This window comes from Orcinus orca, chromosome 3 (assembly GCF_937001465.1).
Source record: "Orcinus orca chromosome 3, mOrcOrc1.1, whole genome shotgun sequence".
In the NCBI taxonomy this organism is placed as follows: Eukaryota; Metazoa; Chordata; class Mammalia; order Artiodactyla; family Delphinidae; genus Orcinus; species Orcinus orca.
The window spans coordinates 118,966,206-118,989,017 of NC_064561.1; the positions used below are offsets into that span (position 1 = coordinate 118,966,206).

The 22,812-nt window shown below is 35.3% G+C and overlaps 1 protein-coding gene across 3 annotated transcripts in view; it reads right to left on the reverse strand.

Moving 5' to 3' along the window:
• Positions 1-5,940: 5,940 nt before the first annotated feature.
• The window catches only part of VCAN (versican), a 113,902-nt gene continuing 97,030 nt past the window's right edge, over positions 5,941-22,812 (reverse strand). For all 3 annotated transcript variants that reach the window (XM_004281633.4, XM_049708299.1, XM_004281634.4), the window contains 3 exons: positions 13,117-13,261; positions 7,586-7,768; positions 5,941-7,439 (listed from right to left, as the gene is read on the reverse strand). In XM_004281633.4, coding sequence (XP_004281681.1) covers positions 7,312-7,439; positions 7,586-7,768; positions 13,117-13,261 — 456 coding nt within the window. In that variant the 3' untranslated portion in view covers positions 5,941-7,311. The remainder of the gene's footprint in view (positions 7,440-7,585; positions 7,769-13,116; positions 13,262-22,812) is intronic.

The window sequence follows — 22,812 nt, forward strand, 5'->3', positions numbered from 1 at the left end:
GAGAACACAGCCTTAGGACCAAGCAGTCTGCAGCGTGGCTATGTTTATGCATAGCTGAGGCAGAAAAATGGCTGGCAGTTGCAACAAGCACATGTTTAGCTTTTAGTGGCTGTAAGGAAGGACTAAAGATATAACCTCACAATAAGATGCCATGAAAGAAACCAAGAGAACCAACGTGGTCGCTTCCAGACTGTAATGTAGCATGCCCGTCCTGTGATTGATAGGAACTGTGTTACTTCCATAATTTCCCTGAAGCACTGCATCTAAAAACACTTTGTCAGTCAGGAATCCAGTAGGAAACAGATGACACAATCAAACTGGGTAAGATGAAGAGAGTTTAACAAAAGGACTATTTAATATACAGATGGGTAGCTTAAGGAAATCACAATTTATAGTGCAGTACCCATGGACCAGTAATAGTGGAGAGCTCTTACTCCCTCAGTCCTGAAGGGTCAAGGTGAGAGAGCAGTAGAGAATAAGAGGTAGAGAGGGCTATGTTGAGATGGGTGTCAATCTCCCAGGGCACAAAGCAGGAGGAGAAGGGTAGAGAGTGTATCTGGAGGGGTAAACCCTCTGTCCCATTAAGTTAGAGAATATTTCTGGTCTTCCATTTTTACCTTGTACACAATCCCTACAAGGGGAACCTGACTTTTCATCAGAGACTGAACAGGAAGCCAGACTGATCTAATTAGAAGAAAAAAACTAAAACTTAAATTTAATTGATTAAAACTTAAATTATTTAAATTTAATTGTTGATTTACTTAAGATTTCTAAATCAGTTCCTCCATTCTCAAGCACATAATACCTAGACAGTTTTTTCCCCCCAAAGCATTTTGCTATGCATGTAAAATTAATTTCATTTTGTAAACAATAGCTTCTGGAGAATTTTGAGCTGTAGAACACCAAGCTCTGATTGCACATTTGAAAAAGTACTCTGTAGTAGTTTAAAAGATCATTTTGCAAGTGATGCATCTAGAGACAGTAATACTATATGAGATTTGTGGACAGCTGGGATAGAGAGAAGATGGTAATATGAGAAACTTTTGGAGGTGGAATTAATAGAATTTGGTTCTTGATTGAATATGGGCATAACTTAGGAGTCCAGGATGACTCTTAGATTCCTAGTTTAAAAAAAAAAGTGTAGACAATTAGTAGGATGGGTGGATAATATTTCAATTTGGGACATATAGAACTTAATGTACTGCTGAAACCCAACCAGCTGGATACATACCTTTCCCACAGAAGAAAGAGATATGGAAATTATAATGTAGGAGTGAGTTAAGGCCTATGGTTATGGTTGGAATCAGGTGAAGACGGAGAGCAGAGCAAAGAGATGACCAAAAATGGAGACTTTAGCAACAACATTTTGAGAATTCAGATCTCTTCCATCTTTAGTGCCATTGATAATCTTTCCCATCAGATAGTAAATTCCAGTGAGGAGAGGGACTTGGCCTATCTTGTTTATAACAGTAGCCCCGATATCTAGCAGAGTGCTTGACACATGGTAAGTCTCAATATACATTATTGAATGAATGATGAGTTCAATCTGGCTAATGGGCATTGGAGAGGGTCATCTGATTTAGGAACTGGAGTTATTTATAGATCAATTCACTCTGAAGGATTCTCCCATCTAGATGTCTTTTAGGGCTCCCCACTGAATTTGAAGTTCCTTTTCTTGGCTAGCTACTGTTAGGAAGTTTTATCTTTTTTGCTTCTATTATTTCTCAGTTTTTAAATTTGTCTCAATTCTTTCATTTCAAGCTTTGTTTCAGGTCTGTCTTTTAAGAAATGATTATTTTTAACCATGCCTCTTTATTCAGCTTTCCCTGTAGTGAAAGCTTTTCTCACTTTTTTCTTGTATAACCAGAGGCCCATTCAATATTGGGAAAGCAATCACCAAACATGTTCACAAGTACAGATAGACAATGTACTAAAAATACTTTAAGGACTGTGTATCTTAAAGCAGTGGTCTCCAAATCAGGGTTGCTTGAACAGAACTTTGCTGATCTTAAGTGAATTTTCAATACAGGACAAGAAGTAGGAACCGGATTAGCCTTGAGCTAATTGTCCATAAGTCATGTATCATGCAAAATAAAGACTCTGGGGGGGGGGTGTACATGGGCACACAAGAGGAAGAAATTTCCATAACTTCAACGTTTTTGATATCATCTTCTTTATACCAGTTCTCATAAACTTTAGAATCATCCTGAGTGCTTGTGAAAACCCAGGTTGCTCTCCTCATTCCCCAACATTTCTATTTCAATACGGCAGGGCCTGAGGATTTGCATTTCTTACAAGTTCCTAGGTGATGTTAATGCTGTTGTTTCAGGAAACAAGCTTTGAAAACCGAAGGCTTTAGACTCCGACTTCATAAAAAACAACCACCATATCGAACACACCTTTCATCCATCCTGAGTCTTAGGACATTGACATGGGATGTAAAAATTATGAACAGAGAAAAGGACGAATCAAAATGAATGACTCTGGTGACAGTGTACAAATCAAAACCTTTTTTAAGTCAGGTGTTTACCAAAAAAATTTAAGAAGGACTTCATTGAGATGTCAACTGAAAGGTAATTGAAAGTAATTTTTCACAGACCACTATATGATTTTTGACATATAATTCAGAAAGAAGTTTAAAAATATTGAGTAGCTCTGCATAATAAAACTATCATTTCCATTTACTTATTTAAGTGAGAAAGTTTTCTCAATGTTTAAATCTGTAAGAATAAAATAGGAATAGAATTGATGCTAAGCCATGACACATTCTAGTTTTAGGTAATGTTTACTCATGGAAATGTGATTTGGGAAAAACAGCCCTAATCATCTCATTGAGATACATTTCTAATAAAATGTTACAATTTGTGTAATTAGCTTTCAAATTTTGTAAGAGTGTAATATTGCTTTGAACAATTGTATATCTGTAAATTACAATGATAACTTAATCCAGGAGAGGATTTTTAACTTTTACACCTTTATGTTTATGTTCATAAGAAAAAATTAATTTTCCACTTGAAAGTACAAATTTTGATGTATATATGGTGATAGCTTAATCAATAGAAGACTTTCAAGCACATAAACGTATAATATTTAGATACAATTCCATGAGGGAACTGAAATAAAAAAGCAAGTCCAAAAATAAAAACATAAAATATCTGACTATTAAAAGAGTATTTTTCTTCAAGTATTTTTTAGATGGATGATAGTGGGAATCAAACTATTACAGTATTTAGAATCCACTGAATATATTTAAGAGACTGATGTTACGTGTTTATTTTAGAACAGCAATATTTAGAATATGCCAAAACTAAAATCCTTTACAATTGTTTTGCTTTATGATGAAAAACATTTTGGTTGACAACTTAAAATGTGATGGATTCATAGTTTAACATTTTATTTTAGAGTACACACTATCAAAAAATTACTTACGACTTACTGCCTTAAGGTAATCAACTTTTAATCTTCAGCAGGGATCATTTGATGGACTCAGACAGAACTGTGAATTTAAATTCCAATGAAAACCCAGGCTTTGCCTATTCTGTAAACATCTCAACAAAAACCATTCTTGTTCTTGTTTGGCATTTTCTCTTTCTTGTCCAGCTGGGATCCAAACACTCAGAAATGAGTAATAACGGGAAAAGATTATACACTCTTGAATGACTCATTCAAAGACCTTTATAAACTTTGTATATAGACTTGTTTTAGAAAAGAATCATTTGGGTGAGTTCTGGTTTGTTTAGCAAATGGGAACTGCAGCACAGTTAAAAGAAAAAAGAAAGGATGTACAAATGGTACAAAACCATCACTGCAGGCCTTTTCCTTCAAAAACCACTTCCCTGCATTTGTAATACTGGGAAACATAAAAAGAAACACATTAAAAAATGTTGAAGTCATCACTGAGTCTTTAGCTTCTTGATAATAACATCTTTTGCTTTTAACTAAGATATATTTTCTCTTGGAGATTCTTTTCTTGGGAGACAGTCTTGCACAGGCATGCACAAAATCAACTCTGAACTTTTTTGAAAACTATTTTATTTTTTCTGTCCATTTTCAAACTCCACAACTTTATTTTGCATGATATATGACTCCTGCACAATTAGCTCAAGGCTAATCCAGTTCCTACTTCCTGTACCGTAATTGAAAATTCACTTAAGATCAGCAAAGTCCTACTTGCTATCACATTAAAATGATGTATTCCTCCCGATACAATCTCTCATACCTCTTTTCCATTTCAGCTACCCCATAAAACCACCTCTTCTTCCCCTGATATGCAACCTAGCTTTTAGAAATGAATAGAAAACCACCTCTGGCTGACTTTGAGTAGTGCTGAGTCTCCTTAAACTTCTCACTCTGTTCCAGCATTGTGGGTAATGGAACATCCCATAGACTCTATTATTTGCACCTAGATCAGTAAAAATTTATCTGATGGATTTATAAACATCTAATAAGGGTGTATATGCACAAGTAATACAAATTCTTATAAATTACCCTTGGGTAATTTCTATTTAAAGTTCTGTATAAAGATATGACAGATTGCACATTAAAAGGACAAGCTAAGCAAGGAAAAGAATCTCTTCTGTATCTATTCATGCCTAACTTCCCATATATTTTTGACATTCCAAGAAAGAAACCTCAAAATAATTTTCCACTCACCTTTGTCCTTTATGATCTTCTATACAACTGCAGAATATATAATGGATTTGTTCTTCCAAATTATCAATAAAGATATTGAATAGAATGGGCTGTAAAATAACTCCCATGGGATGCATCCAGTATAAAAATCTTACATTGGCAGAGACCTGTCTAGCTCATTTACTGCTGAATCTCCAGGGCCTAGTACAGTGCCTAATACATAGTAAGTACTTAGTAATAGTGAATGAATGAAAATAAAGTGATGGATGAATATCTGGATGGATAGGAACTTGGTGTTTTTGACATCTTCTGATCTTTTTTTTAGATATGATCTTCTAGCCAGTAAATTAACCTCCTAAATGTATAACAATTGAGAACATAACATTTTATGTTTTTATTGAAAGTATTATGCAGGTTCTGGAGATTACCTGCATCTACTACAAACAAACTATGTAACTTGGGACAAATGACTTGAATTCTCTATGCTTGATCCCTCATCAATCAGACATTAACAGCCTCTCAGGCTTGTTGGAAGATGATATACAGAAAACACTTGGCCTGGTTAATAGGAAGAATTCTGTAAGTGTGGCCTATCACTTTTCCTATTGCATGTTTCCTTCATGTTTGAGAGTAATGCCTAAGAATGTATATGTAAACATTATCAGAATTACTATCTCAATTTTTGCAGGGACATTTATAATCACCTCTCTGCTAGCCATAAAATCATTTCATCCAAGCCAGCAGCTTGTACTTCATGATAGATCTAGAATGTAAAAATGTTCGTGCACATTAGGGTTTAAAGTTGTAAATAACCAGACCAGTCACAGTATAGTAAAAGAAGGATTTTAGGTTTCTTTGGCGAAACAAAAGCAGGTATAAAAAGTTACAAAGATTTTAGATTTTCATTCACAAAAAAAAAAAAAAAAAACAGTCATTCACATTTTACACTATACACGGTATAATATAAATACAGGAACGTATTATGTGCATTGTAATGAAAGAGGAAAAATTAAAACCTAATAGGTAGACACAGAGTTGTTCTGTGCTCTAGAACACCCAAAGGTGGATCACATTTAACGTGGCAACCAAGGGAACTTGCCTAAAGACTGTATGATTGTGGCTACTGTGGTTCCTTCTAAGTCAAAAGAGGTTCTGTGAAAAAGAATCCATGTTGGGTCTGCTGTTCTTCTATTTGCATTTTATTTGTTGTCTTCTCCAGATCATTCTAACTAAAATTAGGGAAAGACTCCTAAATGCTTTCTTCCCATTACAGGGTTTTCTTTAAACATTAAATTAAGTGGATAATGATTCAGAGTCATCTTCAGCAGTCATTTTATTCAAATTAAGGGGAGAAAACAGAGTGGGAAGAGATAGGGAGAAATTTTAACACATACACTCCACCTAACAGGAAGCAACGCCCACACTATGTCTATATATATGCTCCTTGCTTAGAATGGGCAAACATCATTTGCTGAAAGCTATACACTTTTCCACTCTTTTTATAATAAACACTTGATGCATTCTATCCATCACATTATTTCATCAGGGACAGAGTACCTAGATTATATTGTTCCAAACTGTGTGAGGGAAGTATAAAGGCTAACACTGAAAAATAACTAACATACTATGTCAATGTTCAGGTTTGGGGTAAAATAACATCCAATAAATTAAATCAGTATGGCTTACTTCATTTATTTATGTATGCTTCACAGCTGCAGCATTCATACATGAACATTCAAAACTTTATAAAAGATTAAAATGGTTATATATACAAAATTTCTTTCTTTGAATGTGTGTTGTTTTAACAAACCCCCTCCCTCCAGAGCCCTAGGTCTATATCCATTTGAAATGTTGTTGATCTGTAATCTTGCAAGTTAGTGTTATAAAAAGCCATTAAAAAGGAGACCCAGTTGAGTTAATAATTAGCACTTTGACCCCTAAAAAATGCTCCTAGTCATAGAAAAGTCCTCCGTTCAGGCCTTTCTTGTAAGTGAAGAAAAAGGAATGCAGCAAAAAAAGAGTTCCACATTGCAGTCTCTAGTTCCGTTGGGATCCCATTAGCCAGCCAGGTTTCAGCATCACATGGAAGCCGGTTGTACCTAGGGCGGAAATGGTGCAGTGACCTACAAAACTTTGTGTTTGTTAATTGTCCAGGAAAAGCCATCCTCCATCTTGCTGACAAAGGGCAAGGGAAACCATTTCCAGCCTAAACAAACTACCAAAAGCAGCCGAACAAATGATTAAAGACCTGTAAGGCTCCATAATCATCATTAAATATGCCCGAACTCAGTGTGACTTTTTATTTTATATACAGGATTAAAATCAACATTAAATCATCTTATTTACATTGCCATTGGTGCTGAAATGGAGCTTTTTAAATAGTACAGTAGGCTGGTATACATTATAAAATGGTCTGCACTGGAGGCAAATAGAAAACTAAAGAAATTAGATAGTCTGGAAATGGTTACATTCTGCCCTTATTTTCTTTCCTTTTGTTTGCTTTCTTTTTGAATGCCAATACTTTCATTTAAAATGTTTTCGAGCACAGCAACCCAAAATGACTGGACGGTGGTCCAAAAATCCAAACCAACTGATAATACTTCTCGAGGTGATAGGAAAGGCACAGGAAGTTAGGACTTTGGCTGAAATGATGAAAACACATGTTCGCCATTTTAGGGATCAGCGCCTTGATTCTTGCCACCTCCTGCTCCAACGGTGATCATGTTTTGATGTATTTATTGAATTGTCCTTTGCTGATGAGGAATTTTTAAAGTATTTCTTAGAATAAGTCCTTTGGTATGCAGATGCTACATGGAAGGAAAGAAGGAAAGAAAAGAAAACACAACAATATTACTTGCTCCATACCCTAAACTACCAATACCGTAGCCGTAAAATGAGGGTGTCTAGTAGTTGTTATAGCATGGTTGTCCATTCTTTCTAAAGGACCACTTACGGTTCAGGCAGGTAATTTTAGGCATAGCCCATCTTCCATTTCCTAGGCAACGGATGGTTGGAAGGTGGCGTTGAATGAAACCATCTTTGCAGTGATATCTAATCAGGGAGTTGATTTCATAACGAGGTTTCATCTTTCCAAAGGTCTTGGCATTTTCTACAACAGGGGGCTGGCCGCAAGCAACTAAAGAAAAGTAAATTGGGTTATTTCCAAATAATCTAAGTATTTCTATTGGCATGAGTTTCTCCTTTTTTTTTCTCTTTTCTTCTTTATTATACCCAATCAAGCACCTTCAGCAGTCATTTAGATTAAGAAATTGAAAATTTTCAAGACAAAACTAAACAGTAAGCTTCTGGGCCTAGTTTGAATCTCAGATTCTGTACCTTGAATTGTGCTTTTTTTTTTTTTTTTTAAAAAGAACCATAGGGCATATGGTCATACATTCACCTGTCCATTTGGAGGTGCTACTTTTCCGAAAAAAATTCTAAATTAAAAGGAATTTGGAATTTCCTGTCTCATGCCACCATGTGGCCTGTTGATGTTGTCTTCACCACCATCCCGATGTTTTTATTTATTACCCACCTTCACTTCAAATAAGATTTGTAATAATTAACTATTATTGTCACTTCCCCGAAAAAAACTTACAATCTATAATAACATCATAGCTTCAAAATGTGGACAAAATATGTCCAAAATATGGATAAAATATGGACCCTTCAGTATAAATAAAATATCTCCAGGTTCAATTATGTTTATTTGCTCTTTTCTGTCTTCTGTACAGAGACAGGAAGCAAGTCAGGACATAGTATTCATGCTTCAATTTCGTAATTACCTTATAAATATAAATTTCAACTCTTAAGCAGGGTAAGTAAAGGTAAATCGTGGAATATATAACCATCATTTTTAACCCACAATAAAAAATTCTGTATATCAACAAACTTAGTGATGGTAGAAATAGTAAAAAGGAAATAGTAGTAAAAGAAACCTCACAATTTTGAAATTCAAGAAGCTGGGAAAATTGGTTCAACTGAATTTGTATTAATTTGTAATTTTATTCAATATTAGTGTACTTGTTTTAAATGATATATTTTAAAAATTAACTTTTATTAAGTGATTGTGTTTTGCTATATATCTCTAATAAAAATATAACTTAACTTCAATATAATTTCCCTAAATGACATTTCCTATCAATAGTTTACTTTAAGAATGCCATCATGAGGCCCACCTGATAAGCATGTCATATTCTCTCATGAAATAATGCAAATCTTCAGTGGGAGGATGATTACCAGAAACCTTGGTACCAAGATGTTTGGATGTCAAAAGTTCACGAATATTAAATTTATTTACATATTCAAAAGGCTGTTTATAACCATATTCTTTTGAAATGACAAATGTAGGTTTAACTTAAATATTTAGTTCCTTTAATTTACTTCTGCCTGACAGAACAGCTTAGAATGTATTGACCCATAGCAAACAAAACTGTCTTTAATGAAACACAATCCAAGCATATATTTTTGTTCACATAAGAAATTGTCATTCAGATAGACATAACCTAAAAATAGATTATAAAGTCCTACTATCTATAACTAAGAAATCAGAAACGTTTGTGTATGTATTTGATTTTTACAAATTCCTAGAAGATAAACTGAGATTTCTATAATAATATGTCATTTTCAATTAATAATCTACACTATGTATATAGTTCAATGAAAACCCGCATCTGGATATCTACACTTCTTTTATTGTAATATGGAAAGTCTATACTAGGGTCCAGATACTAGCAAGTATCAGATAGAATGAGATGGAAGTGATACGGAAGGTTAAAAATTATCAATTAGATAAATCATTATACTTGATTCTGACTAATTAAAAGTTGTCTTTAAATTTGAGAAGAAAGCAATATACAGATTTCTTCCAAAACTATAAATGAAGACTTATTATAAAGTTAAAATAATTCAGGGAGTGTGGTACTGGCAAGGACAGGCAAACAGACCAGAAATAGATCCACATATATATGCTTGATATTTGACGGAAGCAACATGGCAGAGCAGTGGGGAGAAGGTAGTTTTTTCACTTGGACAATTGGGTATTCATATGGAAAAAAATATGTATTTGGTTCCCTACCTCAGAGAATCCATGGGAGATCAATTCTAGATGGTTTAAATATATAAATGTAAAAGACAAACTATAAAACATTTAAAAACAACATAGGATGGCTTTCTGACTTTAGGATAGGTAAAGATTTCTTAAGACACAAAAAGGTTTAAACCATAAAGGAAAATTCAACAAAATGAAGAACTCTGTTCATTAAAAAATGCCATGGGGAAAGACAAGCTACAAACTGGGAGTAGATATTTGCAACATATAATTGTCAAGGGATTAATAACCAGGACATTTAAAAAAACTCTCACAAATCAATATATAAAAGAGAAGCAATCAAGTTTTAAAAATACACAATAGACATGAACAGAAACCTTACAAAAGAAGAGCTATAAATAAAAGTATATGAAAAGATATCCAGGGAGAAGTATCCAAGACAACGCAAATTAAATCACAAGAGGTAACATTTTATACCCACCAGATTGGCAAAAATTTCAAAGTCCGTTAATATCAAATGTTGGAGAAGATGTGGAGTAATGGAACCTTTCACACATTGCTGGTGGGAGTGACAATTAGTACAACCACTTTGGAAAATAATTTGGCATTTTCTAGTGAATTTGATAGTACCTGTATCCTATGACTCTGCACTTCACTCCTGGAAAAACACCCTATGGAAACTTGCAGAGATCTACCACAAACAAGTTCAAGAATATTCGTAGAAACATTGTTTATAATAATGAAAACACTGAATGTAACCCAAATGTCCACTGGCAGGAGAACTGATAAATAAGATGTTATATAGTCATATACCGTAATACTACACAGCAGCCAAAATGAAGAAATACAGCTACATGCATCAACATGGATAAATCTCACAAACATAATGCTGAACAAAAAAAGCAATGCACAAAATACAAACAGTATGATTCTACTTAAAGTTCAAAAGTGTACAAAACTAAACAATTTGTTTACAGATACAAGCATATGTGATAATTCTAAAGAGAAAAGAAAGGGAATTAAGTCATTATCTATGGCTGGATTGGGGAATTAAATGGATGGGATTGGAAGGAACCTGCAGGATGCCCCAAAGATGTGTAGATAGTATGCAATGAGGTGGTGTTTTTTTTTTTAAAAAAAGTCTTTTATATATAATATAATCCTCCTTTGCAAGTATTTAATTAAAACGACCTAGGTCTGTATGTTTAAAGATGTCTAAAATATCTGAAAGGAAAAATAAGTGTCATTTATAAAAGTCTTCAGACATTTATAAAATTCGTAACATTCCCCAGAGTACTGATTAACAAAGAATTAAGTCTACACAAATAAAAATCAGACAGTAGGGAGATAAAATATATGAATCATTTTGTTTTGTTTTATTTTTCTCCTTTAATGAGGAGAAATGTTTTGTAAATCTTTCCTAATGTTTTGTAAATCTTTCCCCATTGGTAAATGTCTACCATGATGTTACTGTTGTGAGACCTTTTTAGATAAGGCAGTGGTTCTCAATCTGGGGCAGTTTTCCTCCTCTCCCTCCTTTCCCAGGGATAGTTGGTGATGGCTAGAGACATGGATGGCTGTCACAAAGCAAAGGAGGACGTGGAGTGGAGGAGAATGTTACTGGCATTCAGTGCATAGAGGGCAGAGATGATGCTAAACATTCTGCAATGCACAGGACAGCCCCAACAAGTAAGAACCGTCTGGCCTAAAACGTTAATAGTGCTGCTGCTAATAAACCCTGGCATAGGAAAAAGCAACACGGGAAATAAAAGAATGTTTGGATCACAAAATGAAAGCATGACTCCAGGGAACATTTGGAGATCTAAGAGGGCAAACACGACATTTGGATAAAGACAAACAGTTCTTTAAAGACTTCTTACACTAGAAACAGGGAAAAGAGCAAATAACTTGATTTGCTGTTTTCACAAGTTCCATCGCGTAAGTGCGGAAGTAACGTACATAGTCAGGAAAGCTGCTCACACATGAAAGATATTCAGAATAAATTCTGTTTTAGACAAGAGAATGGCAGAGTATAGTAGTCATGGATAACTGCTAAGTTTCATCTCAGCTTTGTGTATCTTACTGTTCTCTTTCTTTTGATAGAATTTCTCTAGTGGTGTTTGTCTTTCCTAAAATATCTGTAGAGTGTATTTTTAGTTTTATTATTTTTATATTCAAAAATAAGTCAAATGGATCTTGCATTTGTACTTTGTATGTTTAATTGAGGTGGGTAAAATCTGGGTATAGAGATTAAATACTCATGTTCTAACACCATTATCAATTGCAAATAGGTTTATAAATTTTTATGGAATTCCTATTTTTTAAAGGAAGAAGTCTATACAGTGTGCCTTAGAATTCAAACATATTGGTCAATGATAAACACTTTCAAAAATCAGCTTTCTTAATTTTATCTGTTTAATATCAACTAAGCAATTCTCATTATATTATTAACTTATAAACATATTATAAATGTTTTTATTGTATCATATTTTGAAGGTTTTCAACAATAGATATAGGGATGGCATTTTTGTTCTATGGTATATGTGTACAGATGGAGCTTCTAAGGGAATGAGTGAAAAACTCAAATGTCTATAAAGACCAGGAACTTAACCAAAAAGGAGGAAAGGTCTGAATGAGGACTGCAATGAATTGGAGACAACAGTCCTACCAAGGGAGGGTGGTAGTTTTCAGCTGCAGTATTTAAACCATTGATAAATGTGAACATGGGCCAGAGGGCACCAGGTGTTCTTTTTTTTTTAAGTAAAAACTTCACATTATTTTATGATACATACCAGTTTTTTATTGTCGACAACTAATTAAAAATTTTTTTGTTTCTTTAAATTTTTTATTTATTTATTCTACAACTAATTTTTTTTTTTTTTTTTTTTTTTTTAATGCTCTCCTCATCAAAATAAACAGGTTTATAGGCCCTTGGGCTGGCAATTGTTTTTCTTAAAAATACTGCCAGGTAGTTTTTCTACATAAATGCTACATTGTTATCTTAAGCACTTGAAATCTAAGGTGAACACATTACTGAAAACAAACTTTTCAATTATATTGAAAAAGTAAACCATTCCAGAGCAATAAGAGATGCCATATGTGACATCCAGCTTATGTCTTAATGACATTTGGGCTTCCCTGTTGGCGCAGTGGTTGAGAGTCCGCCTGCCGATGCAGGGGACACGGGTTCGTGCCCTGGTCCGGGAGGATCCCACATGCCGCGGAGCGGCTGGGCCCGTGAGCCATGGCCGCTGAGCCTGCGCGTCCGGAGCCTGTGCTCCGCAACGGGAGAGGCCACAACAGTGAGAGGCCCGCGTACCGCGCAAAAAAAAAAAAAAAAAAAAAGACCACAAAGAATGACATTTATTCTTCCTGAATTTACTTGATAATTGAAATGCAGATTAAGTATACATTATTAATGGAGTAATCATTACCTGTTCCTTTCTTGCAGGTATAGGTGAGATGGTAATTGCAGGGAACATCATTCCACTGGCCATTCTCATGCCATATAATTACAACACAATCTTCTCCAGCAGAAAAGAAACTATCTGGCTGATTGGGCCTCCAGTTCTCATATTGCTGTAAAAATGGAGGGAGAAGATAACTATTGACAGTCAAAGAGAAGCATATTATAAAAGCGACAGTGTCATTACTGCACGATTAAATTAGAAGGGACTCAACAATTTCTGTTGAACCATCTAGCTGAAATAATTCTGGTGGTAAAGAAAAAGATTTTTACACTCTGAGTGGAAAATGTATATATCTCAAAGTCTCTCTTCAACAAATATATATATTTTTTCCTTTGGCGATGAGATATATATCTAAGGAATCAATGCTCAATTTAAGAATTTTCACCATGTCATTATTATTAATTGTAACAGCATTAATGGAAGTGGAACAACTAGAGAAAAAAATTCATAATCTCGTCACTCTATCTGTCATGTTTTCTTCCAAACCTTATGTGCACATATAATTTTATGTAGAGGTGATTATAGTGCAATAAAATGGTCCTTCCTTCTTTTATATTTTTACCACTATAAAGTACCTTTGTCTTATTGAATGTAATTGTTTTCATCCAAATTCTTTGCTATGTTGATATATATATAAATTGATATATTTGCTATATTTATTTTTCTGTTTACCCGATATACCTATGCCCATCATTTTATATTCAACCTTTCTGAGTAATTCTATTTTAGATATGATTCTTATGTGCACCATTCAGTTGTGTTTTGCTTTATGATCTAATCTGGAAGTTGTTTTAATAGGAACATTTATCACATTTATGCATATTAATATACAAGATAATGCTTTAAAAATGTCTTACTATAAATATATGTTTGCTTTTCTTTAATGTGTGTTCAGATAATTAAAAGGAATTTTATTGACCTGATGTTTTCCTACTGGTTACCTTTATATCTACATCTTTAGATGATACCTTTTGATTCCCTAGTTTGAGCAATGAGATTTAACCAGAAATATCTTTTGCCTTCCATCACAGTAATACATGTCTTTTATTCAGCACCAGTAATGAATGAAGCCCTCTTCTGGTACTTGGTATGCATTATCTCTTACAGTAATCCAGCAAGACTGGGAATAACTTGAAACTTAGCAATGTTAAACACCCAGGACTTTAGGTTTACATTCAAATTTTTGTTGCCTTAAAATGTGACCTCCATATCAACCAATAATTATATGAAAAACATAGTCCTTATGCCTATTCAAAAATAACAAACTTTAGTGAGATGAAAATAATATTGGACCATAAATAAGAGAGAAGCTTTCTAGCCTCCGGTCTCTTAATTAGAATGTGATATGGGACGTGTTTGTTCATTGTCTCTCTGGCTCAACTTGGGTATCGCTTTCCCAATATGCTTTGCCTACTGTCAAGTTTAAATCACATCTAATGCTGACCAGACTGGTGGAGACAAATTTCCTTCATATGAAAGAAATACGTATTCAGATTTATGTGACAATGGCAAATGTGACTGTTTCTTCTGGGCCTACAGATCTATTAGTCTTTCCTTGAATTAAATTTAAAATAAGTCTGTGTGTAGAAAACAAACTTATGGTCACCAAGGGGGAAAGGGGGAGGAGGGATAAATTGGGAGGTTGGGATTGACATATATACACTACTATATGTAAAATAGATAACTAATAAGGACCTACTGTATAGCACAGGGAACCCTACTCAATACTCTGTAATGACCTATATAGGAAAAGAAACTAAAAGAGTGGATACATGTGTATGTATAACTTATTCACTTTGCTGTATACCTGAAACTAACACAACATTGTAAATCAACTATACTCCAATAAAAATTAAAAAAAAAAAAAAAAGAACCAAGGGGGGGAAAAATGAGTCTGTGGTTGAAACAGTGAGTTAAGAGATTTTATTTGAAAAAGACAGAGTCAGAGAAGAAAGAACTGTATATGAGTTAAGGCAATTGTTTCCAATTCAGAGCACGCCAAAAAACAGTCCTGCTAGTTACTCCCAAAAGCACCATGGTTATCTTTATGTCTTTTAAAAATGTATAATAAATATACTAGAGAATGGCTCTAATGTTTCTTTCTTCTCAGAAAATAATGCGGTTTTTAAAGCTTTAAAATATGGTAAAAACCTAGATCTTTGATAAAATAATTTGTGAGAAGAAGACCTTAAGTTTGAAAACCTCAGGATTAAGAGACCTTCTACTTTTCCTTCAATCTCTTTGCTTAGCTTTGCTTTGAAATACACCTCAATCGTGCCAAAATTAAGATAGGAGACAAGAGACCTCTGCTATGTAAAGAAGAGTCTCTGAAAAGTGATAAAACTTCAAAGAACCAAGGGAAGCTTAATAAAGACTTTTTTCCAAAACACAGAATTAAGGGTGTTTTTATTTCTCTGGTGGAAATCCAGAAATTATATGGATTTAAATTCAACTCTAGTAGCCTGAATGGTACCACTGAGCTACCCCCTAGGTGGCCCTGGGAAAGATGCTCAGAGGACCGTACTCACCAAAGCACTCTGTCTGGCAGGTCTTCCTAGGACTGGGAACTGACATTTGATCTGACCTGGGTTTCTAATTATTTCTTTATTTTCCTTTTCTTTGCTTATTTCCCTTTCCTTACCATCTCTTACCCTCCACCCACCAAGTCTTATTTTTTGCCTTTTTTTTTTTTTGCCGGCTACCCTCCTTTAATAGATAACATAAAAGGAAATGGAGTAACAATGCAGATATAAACGTCACATTCAGCCTGCTGCTGCTGTATGACTAAGCTGTCTTTAACAGATGAATTAAAGCAGGATAAAATGAAAAATTAAATTAATAAAGAATAAGAATTCCTTAAAACTAACAAAGATCTAAATTGAATACTTTTCATGGTGAAGGATCCCAGAGTTCCTCATATACTTAATTTGGATTTTGGAGCTCAATACTTTCTAGTTTACTTTCTAACTAACCTCTTTCAGGAAACCAGTGAATGTCCTCAAAGGTGGAAAATTTTCCAGCATCCCAATACCATGTGTAAACTGTGCAGTGCTCCCCTTTCCTTGGCCTTACCACACTATTCATCTCCCTTATTTTTCTTCATAACACTTATTACCTTCTAATATCCTATGCATTTTACTTACTTATTATATTTTTTCTCCTTAGTAGAGTGTACGCTCATTGAGGACAGGGATTTTGGCTTCTTTTGTTTACTCCTGTATCCCCAGTGCCAGGAGCTATGCCTGGCACATAGTGGTGTTGTTCAATAAATAATTTCATATTTAGAAATAATGAACCCCCGAGTGTGCTGCGCTCCTCCCTATCCATACTTGCCCCTGATCGAAGATGTTGTTTGCTGCTGGCAAACAGCAAGCAAGACAATCACAAAGTCAGCGGAAGTAAATAACCGGTCTGGAAAACAGTTGGCAATACATACCAAGAGCCTTAAAAAGTTCCTACCCTTGGGCTTCCCTGCTGGCGCAGTGGTTGAGAGTCCACCTGCCGATGCAGGGGACACGGGTTTGTGCCCCGGTCCGGGAGGATCCCACATGCCGCGGAGCGGCTGGGCCCGTGAGCTATGGCCGCTGAGCCTGCGCGTCCGGAGCCTGTGCTCCGCAACGGGAGAGGCCACAATAGTGAGAGGCCCGCGTACCGCCAAAAAACAAAAAAAAAAAAGTTCCTACCGTTGGACTTCATAATTCTACTTCTAAAATGCTATCCTAAAAAATAATCAGAGATATGAACAACATTTTATCTAAAATATTACACTAGCAGTAAGTGGGAAAAATCTATAGAGCAAATATATATTCAATAAATCATGGTATAGCCAGACAAATGGGACATTATATAACCATCAAATATCTTGGCTTTGAGAACTATACAAGGAGATGGAAGATACTAAAAGAAGCGTTAAGTTAAATAAAAAGCAAAGTCCTAAAAGTGTACAATAATCCGAATTTTATGCATACTCTCGATGCAGTTATGTGTGTGTGTGTGTATGCAAAAGACCCAAAGAAAATGCAGTAAAATGTTATAAAGTTTATATCTAGTGATATGAGACTAAGGTAATATTTTATTCTATATATTCTTACAGATTTTCCAACTTCCCTTGAATGAGCATAAATTATTTTTCTAATCAGTAAAAATGAACATTATAACATGAGCTATGCAGCAATCAGAAAGAACTTACCGATTTCTTAGCTAACACTTTTTAAATCTAACCTCAACAAACATCACTTCAAGTCATCCAAGTCCCTCGACTGCCATGTATTTTGCAGCTGACATTTCCTCCTGATCTGAACAATAACCATCTCATTTTCACACTGAAATGAGATTCTGATTCCATGCCACCAAAGTAATTCTCAGGCCTTAAGCTTCCCAGGCTCAGACCTCTGGTAAAAGATTTAATTGTTTTGGGTGGGAATTGCATTTGGCTCGCAGCAGTGATCTGTGTTGTTGCTTGGCAGAACTGTGGCTTAATGGTGCAGGACCAAATTTTAAGTCTGTGGTTTTTGCAAGAATGTTTGATACCCACAGGCATGTCACACTATTACCTCATATCTGATTGCTCCATTGTGCAGATTTATTTTGGCTAGGATGCTTTGATTTTGCTCCATGTTACTGCCAAACTGACTTAGCAAAGGAAACTCCAGTTTTCTGAACAACTTTCTTTGTTTCCTCCTGAATTCTTATAGCCTTATTTAATATCACTTGCAGAGAAAAAGAGTAGAAAAAATAAATCATTGATTTTAGGTTCAATAATGTATTTTTTTCACTAAAGCTAAATGTTAGGAAGAGAGCTCTCCTCAGGAAATCAATTCTGAGCTATAAGAATGTAATCGAGCCTCTCTCACATAGACGGTGTCTCATACATACAGAAATGTAGACTCTTGGAATGAGCAGAGAAAAATTCTCTTGCTCCCATCTGGATTTTTTTCTCCTCGCTGGAATTATAAGCAAACATCCTGGGTGATCTAGCCCAGGTCGACCCTCTTCTAGGGCTGGATGGGCAAACTAAAATTATTCCAAAAAGCCAGCATGGCTTGGGGAGAATTCATTTTAACACTGTTGACAAAAATAAATGCTGATTTAGCCTGTTTTTGTCTCAGAGACTCATGTTCTCCATTCCAGACCTTGAACTCTCATTGTTTCCCCCAGAGACCAGAATTAGATCAATCCCATGTCTGAAAAGAAACCCCTAGATTACTGTGCATTTTTGTTCTCTTTTGATGGCAGAGAAAATTATGACATAAAAGTCACATAGTTGATGTAAAGGAAAGCCAGCTCAGATGTAAACTCATCTACATGTTCTATAACAAACATGCATTTTATTAAGAGGTAATTTTTTATACCTAGTATGAACTGCTTAATGCTGTACACTATATGAAAAAGTTACTTGTAGTGTTCCAATTAAATGATTACCTCTCTGTATGTGTAAAAAAAAAAAAAGTGCCCCAAAGACAACCATTTCAACTAAACTGGATTTATTAACTTTTCAATTATTGTTTTCTCTTTCCTTTCCCCCCAATCAGATTCAAGCAAGTTAGCTGCCAAAAGCATAAAATGATTTTTAAAATCCTGGCCAAAATCTAACAGCTAAGTACCATTCTCCTGAATGAAAATTGTCTCCACAAACCAGAGAATTCATTTTGAACCAATCCTGATATTGAGAGGACAAAGTCGGAGCAGACTGAAGTTATTCATTACAATCTATCAAACTTTACAAATACTTAGATTATTTTATTCCAAATAATCTGTATTTTATTGTCAAAAATTTACTTCTGTCTTATATTAACATAAAAGCGGAGAATTATCCTGCAGGTCTTCTGGAGCACACGGGACTCCCCTGCCTGCCAATATTCCCCACTCTCGGAGAGTGACCTCAGTTCCACAGATCTAAGACAAACTTGACTTAGGTGTCTCAAGCAGAATGGCTGAAGAGTTATTCTCTCCTTCCCAGCTCTTTGCAAAGTCTCCAACTTAATTCAATCAACATAAGGGGAGGGAAAAGGTGTGTGTTGTGTTTGGGGATGGGGGTAGGGTCTCTGCTTTTGAAAGTTACCAGCAATCTACTAAAGTCAGACAGGGTTTACATCCTTTCAAGGTGACTCTGATTATATAGTATCTAGGAGTCCCAACTGTCATTCAGAGATACCGGATGATCTTTTATCTTTAAAATACACACCACCATGATCAATGGCCCTGAATCTCAGCAGATAACTAATATCACAAGCATGTACAAAACAAATGGAAGAGAAAACTCTAATGTAATTGAACTAGAGGTGGATCACTGTCTTTTTTCTAAGGTGAAAGAAGTGTTATTTCACAGACTCGCAGACATAGAAAAGAAACTTATGGTTACCAAAGGGGAAAGGGCGGGGAGGGATAAATTAGGAGTTTGGGATTAAGAGATATACACTACTGTATATAAAATAAAGAGCAAGGACCTACTGTATAGCACAGGGTACTATGTTCACTACATTGTAATAACCTATAATGGAAAAGAATCTGAAAAAGAATACACACACACACACATATAACTGAGTTATTTTGCTGTACGCTTGAAAGTAACACAACATTGTAAATCAACTATACTTTGGTTTTTAAAAAAGCATTATTTCGGAAATACACAAGATTTAAAAATAAATCAGGTACTTTGCTTTGCTTTACAAAAGGAGTTTGCTTGGTTCAGCTCTGAGCACTGCTTTCAGTTCAAGAAAGGAAACGAGACCATCCAGTATTAGTCAGTTAACTGCTGTGACAGTCACGTCCCAGCTGGTCCTTTATATGATACATATATAAGCAAATCGATTTATGAGGAAATATGCAAGCAGCTGGATGTTGAAAAGAAAAGGCTGGATCATGGAAGGTTCTTGAACCGTAGAATGACTTACCCTTCATGCAACATTCCAAAATAGTATTTGCTTTTCCACATCAAGATTTTTTTTGTCTTTAGAAGATAATGTCAATTCAAAATTCAAAACCCTGAAGATAATAAGGTCATGCTTCCACCTCTAGTAGAGAAAGAATTCCCGGAACATGAAAAAGTTTTGTTTTTAAATCCCTTTTATCAGAATTTAAAACTAAGAAGTTTTCAAAGCAACTGGACTTATCAAAACTTAGTTGATAACTAGCCCTTCTCCATAATATTTGGCCCATTTCAAATTCTTTTCATTGAGATTTTACGATTTAATTTGGTCAAATAGCTATAAAGGATAATCGATGGGCACTAACTAGTTCTAAACAGTTAGACACTCTGTTTAGAATCTCTTGGTTTCTTTTCCTCTCTAATAAAAAGAAAATGGAATTTTCACACACTAGATAAAATTTAAGTTCATCTTTTTGTGGGACACAAATTTGAGATTTACTACCATCACACACACATACACACACCCCTACCAATACAGTATTTCTTGGCAACAGGGAAGGATATATCTAGGATAGACCTTTGGGAATGCCCTTGTTCACACAGACCTGTGTAGCAGAGCGGTCCCCACCATAAATACGATACAGAAGGTCCAAAATGGTTAAATAGTTAGTAGAATAAACATCAACAGACCCCTAGAGATGGGAAAACTGAGCTGTCTATTGGACAAACTTGCCAGCTAATTGAACGATTTTTACATACTAGCCAGCCATTGGGTACAGTCCAAATTTGTGCCTGAGCAAAAAGTACGAAATAGTTCATATTTGTGGATCTTCAGGGTCTCTCGTGTATATCTGAAATGACAAATCTTGAATCTGCATCTGCCAGGGGCCTACTCTATCATCCACCTTGTACCTACCCAAGTATTTACCTATAGTTTTTCAGCTTAGATTGAGTCACCTTTTATTCTTTAAAATTCACTGTAATTTAGATTATCTTGAATGGCCAATTAAAGGCTTTATGTTTTAGAACTATTATGAGTGTTGCCAAGTATGTTTAAACAATTAACCGCACACATTCCATTGATAAAAACCGCTCTTGACATTTGTCCAGTAAAGCCATGCTCTGACATAATATATTATGGTAATTGTTGGGAGAATTTAAGGCGTCAAGCTATAATTTGGAGTTTTTTTCCACGAACAGTCCAGTCTCTGCTTTCTACCTACTCTCTATTCCCCCAAACACTGCTGATTTAATTCACTGTAAAAAAATTTTCATAAGAAAACCAAAAATGTCCTCTAGGTTCACATGCCAAGGGAGCCAGCCAAGGAAAACTTTCCACTGCTATTACTGTGTATAAAGTGAAGATACGGGAAAGATTGGTCCCAATGCTTACCTCAGTTGCTAGGATTTTACTAAGCATGTGACTCCATGCATTAGCTTTACGCTGCATTTGAAAAATCATCTCATTTCACATTTAACTTTCTGGTTCATGATATAATGCAATTCATACTAGAATTTTAAAACCCAAAGCTATAGGGACTTAATTCACAGAGAATATTATTCCTGCAGAGACCTAAGTGGAGTTCTGGGAATGTGAAGTTTTGAAATGCAAAATACTATACGGCCACTAGGTGGTGATATCCATCCATCATTAGATTTTGAATTACCAACTAAGTCACCGTTAACAAAGCAATGTAGACGTCCCCCCCACCCCCGCCCCACCCCAAACCATGATTATTTCCTCCATATGGAAAAAAAGATTAAAGGATTATCTGTGATAGGTTCCCTCAGTTTTGTGAGGAAAAGTAAGAAGAGAACACTTCGTTAAAAGATAGACCTCAGCTAAACAGTATTTACCAATTCCATTCTATTTAGCTACAGGCCAATGTAGCTATAATCTGAATTTTCCAGTTGACGAAAACGTTCGACTACAATATTTATTTTTTTCTATTTGTCCTTTTAAAATTATCAGATGATTTGCATCAACAGTGAAGCTGCATCAGAAGCAAAGCCTATAATAGCCACCTAAAATCCTTAGGACAGGGCAGATCGTAAATAAACACCAATGCACACAGTTAATGTCTGCATGTGATTTAGTCTGTTTGTAGGTAAAAACTTATGTAGATTAGCTATAAAAACATGACACCTGTACTAAAAGCTGACTTCTCTGTGTTCAAACTCCTTTTATCACCTGGAACCGGTAGTGCCACTGCTGTACTCACATGGCCACAAATAACATCCAAATGCAGTCGATGCCAGGGGTAAGCAGATAACCACCAAAGGATAAAGGCAAACTCCAAATAGAAAACACAGTCCCTAGACGACGGCTTACCCTTTTGAAACATATGCTGATAAGAAACCACCTTTGCACTAAATAAAGAACTCAGGATAACCACTCTGGGTTTATCCCCCGGCCCTCACCTTTCAGAACACAGGTCAAACAGTTATCTGCCGGGAGCTTAGAAGGACTGCTTATTAGAGAAATCAAAACATGTGTTAACTTTAAAATGCCTTTTTTCCCTCGATGGCTGTGGTCACGAGAGGCATTTGTTTGCAGTCTGTGGGGGATTATATTTAATTTTGTTTTCTTTAAATTGTTGGGGCAAATGACCTCACTGCAAGGTAGAAATATACCCTCCTCTGATCTGCGTACTTGCTGCGGGTTACTCTGGTCTGGGTCCTTGTTTATTTATGTTTTAAAGGAGGTTATGGTTTGGCTGTTGTCTTTTAGTTGAACAACCAAAAGGAAAAGAGCAGCTTTGTTTTAAAGGAGAAAGAGACGTTTGTTTTGG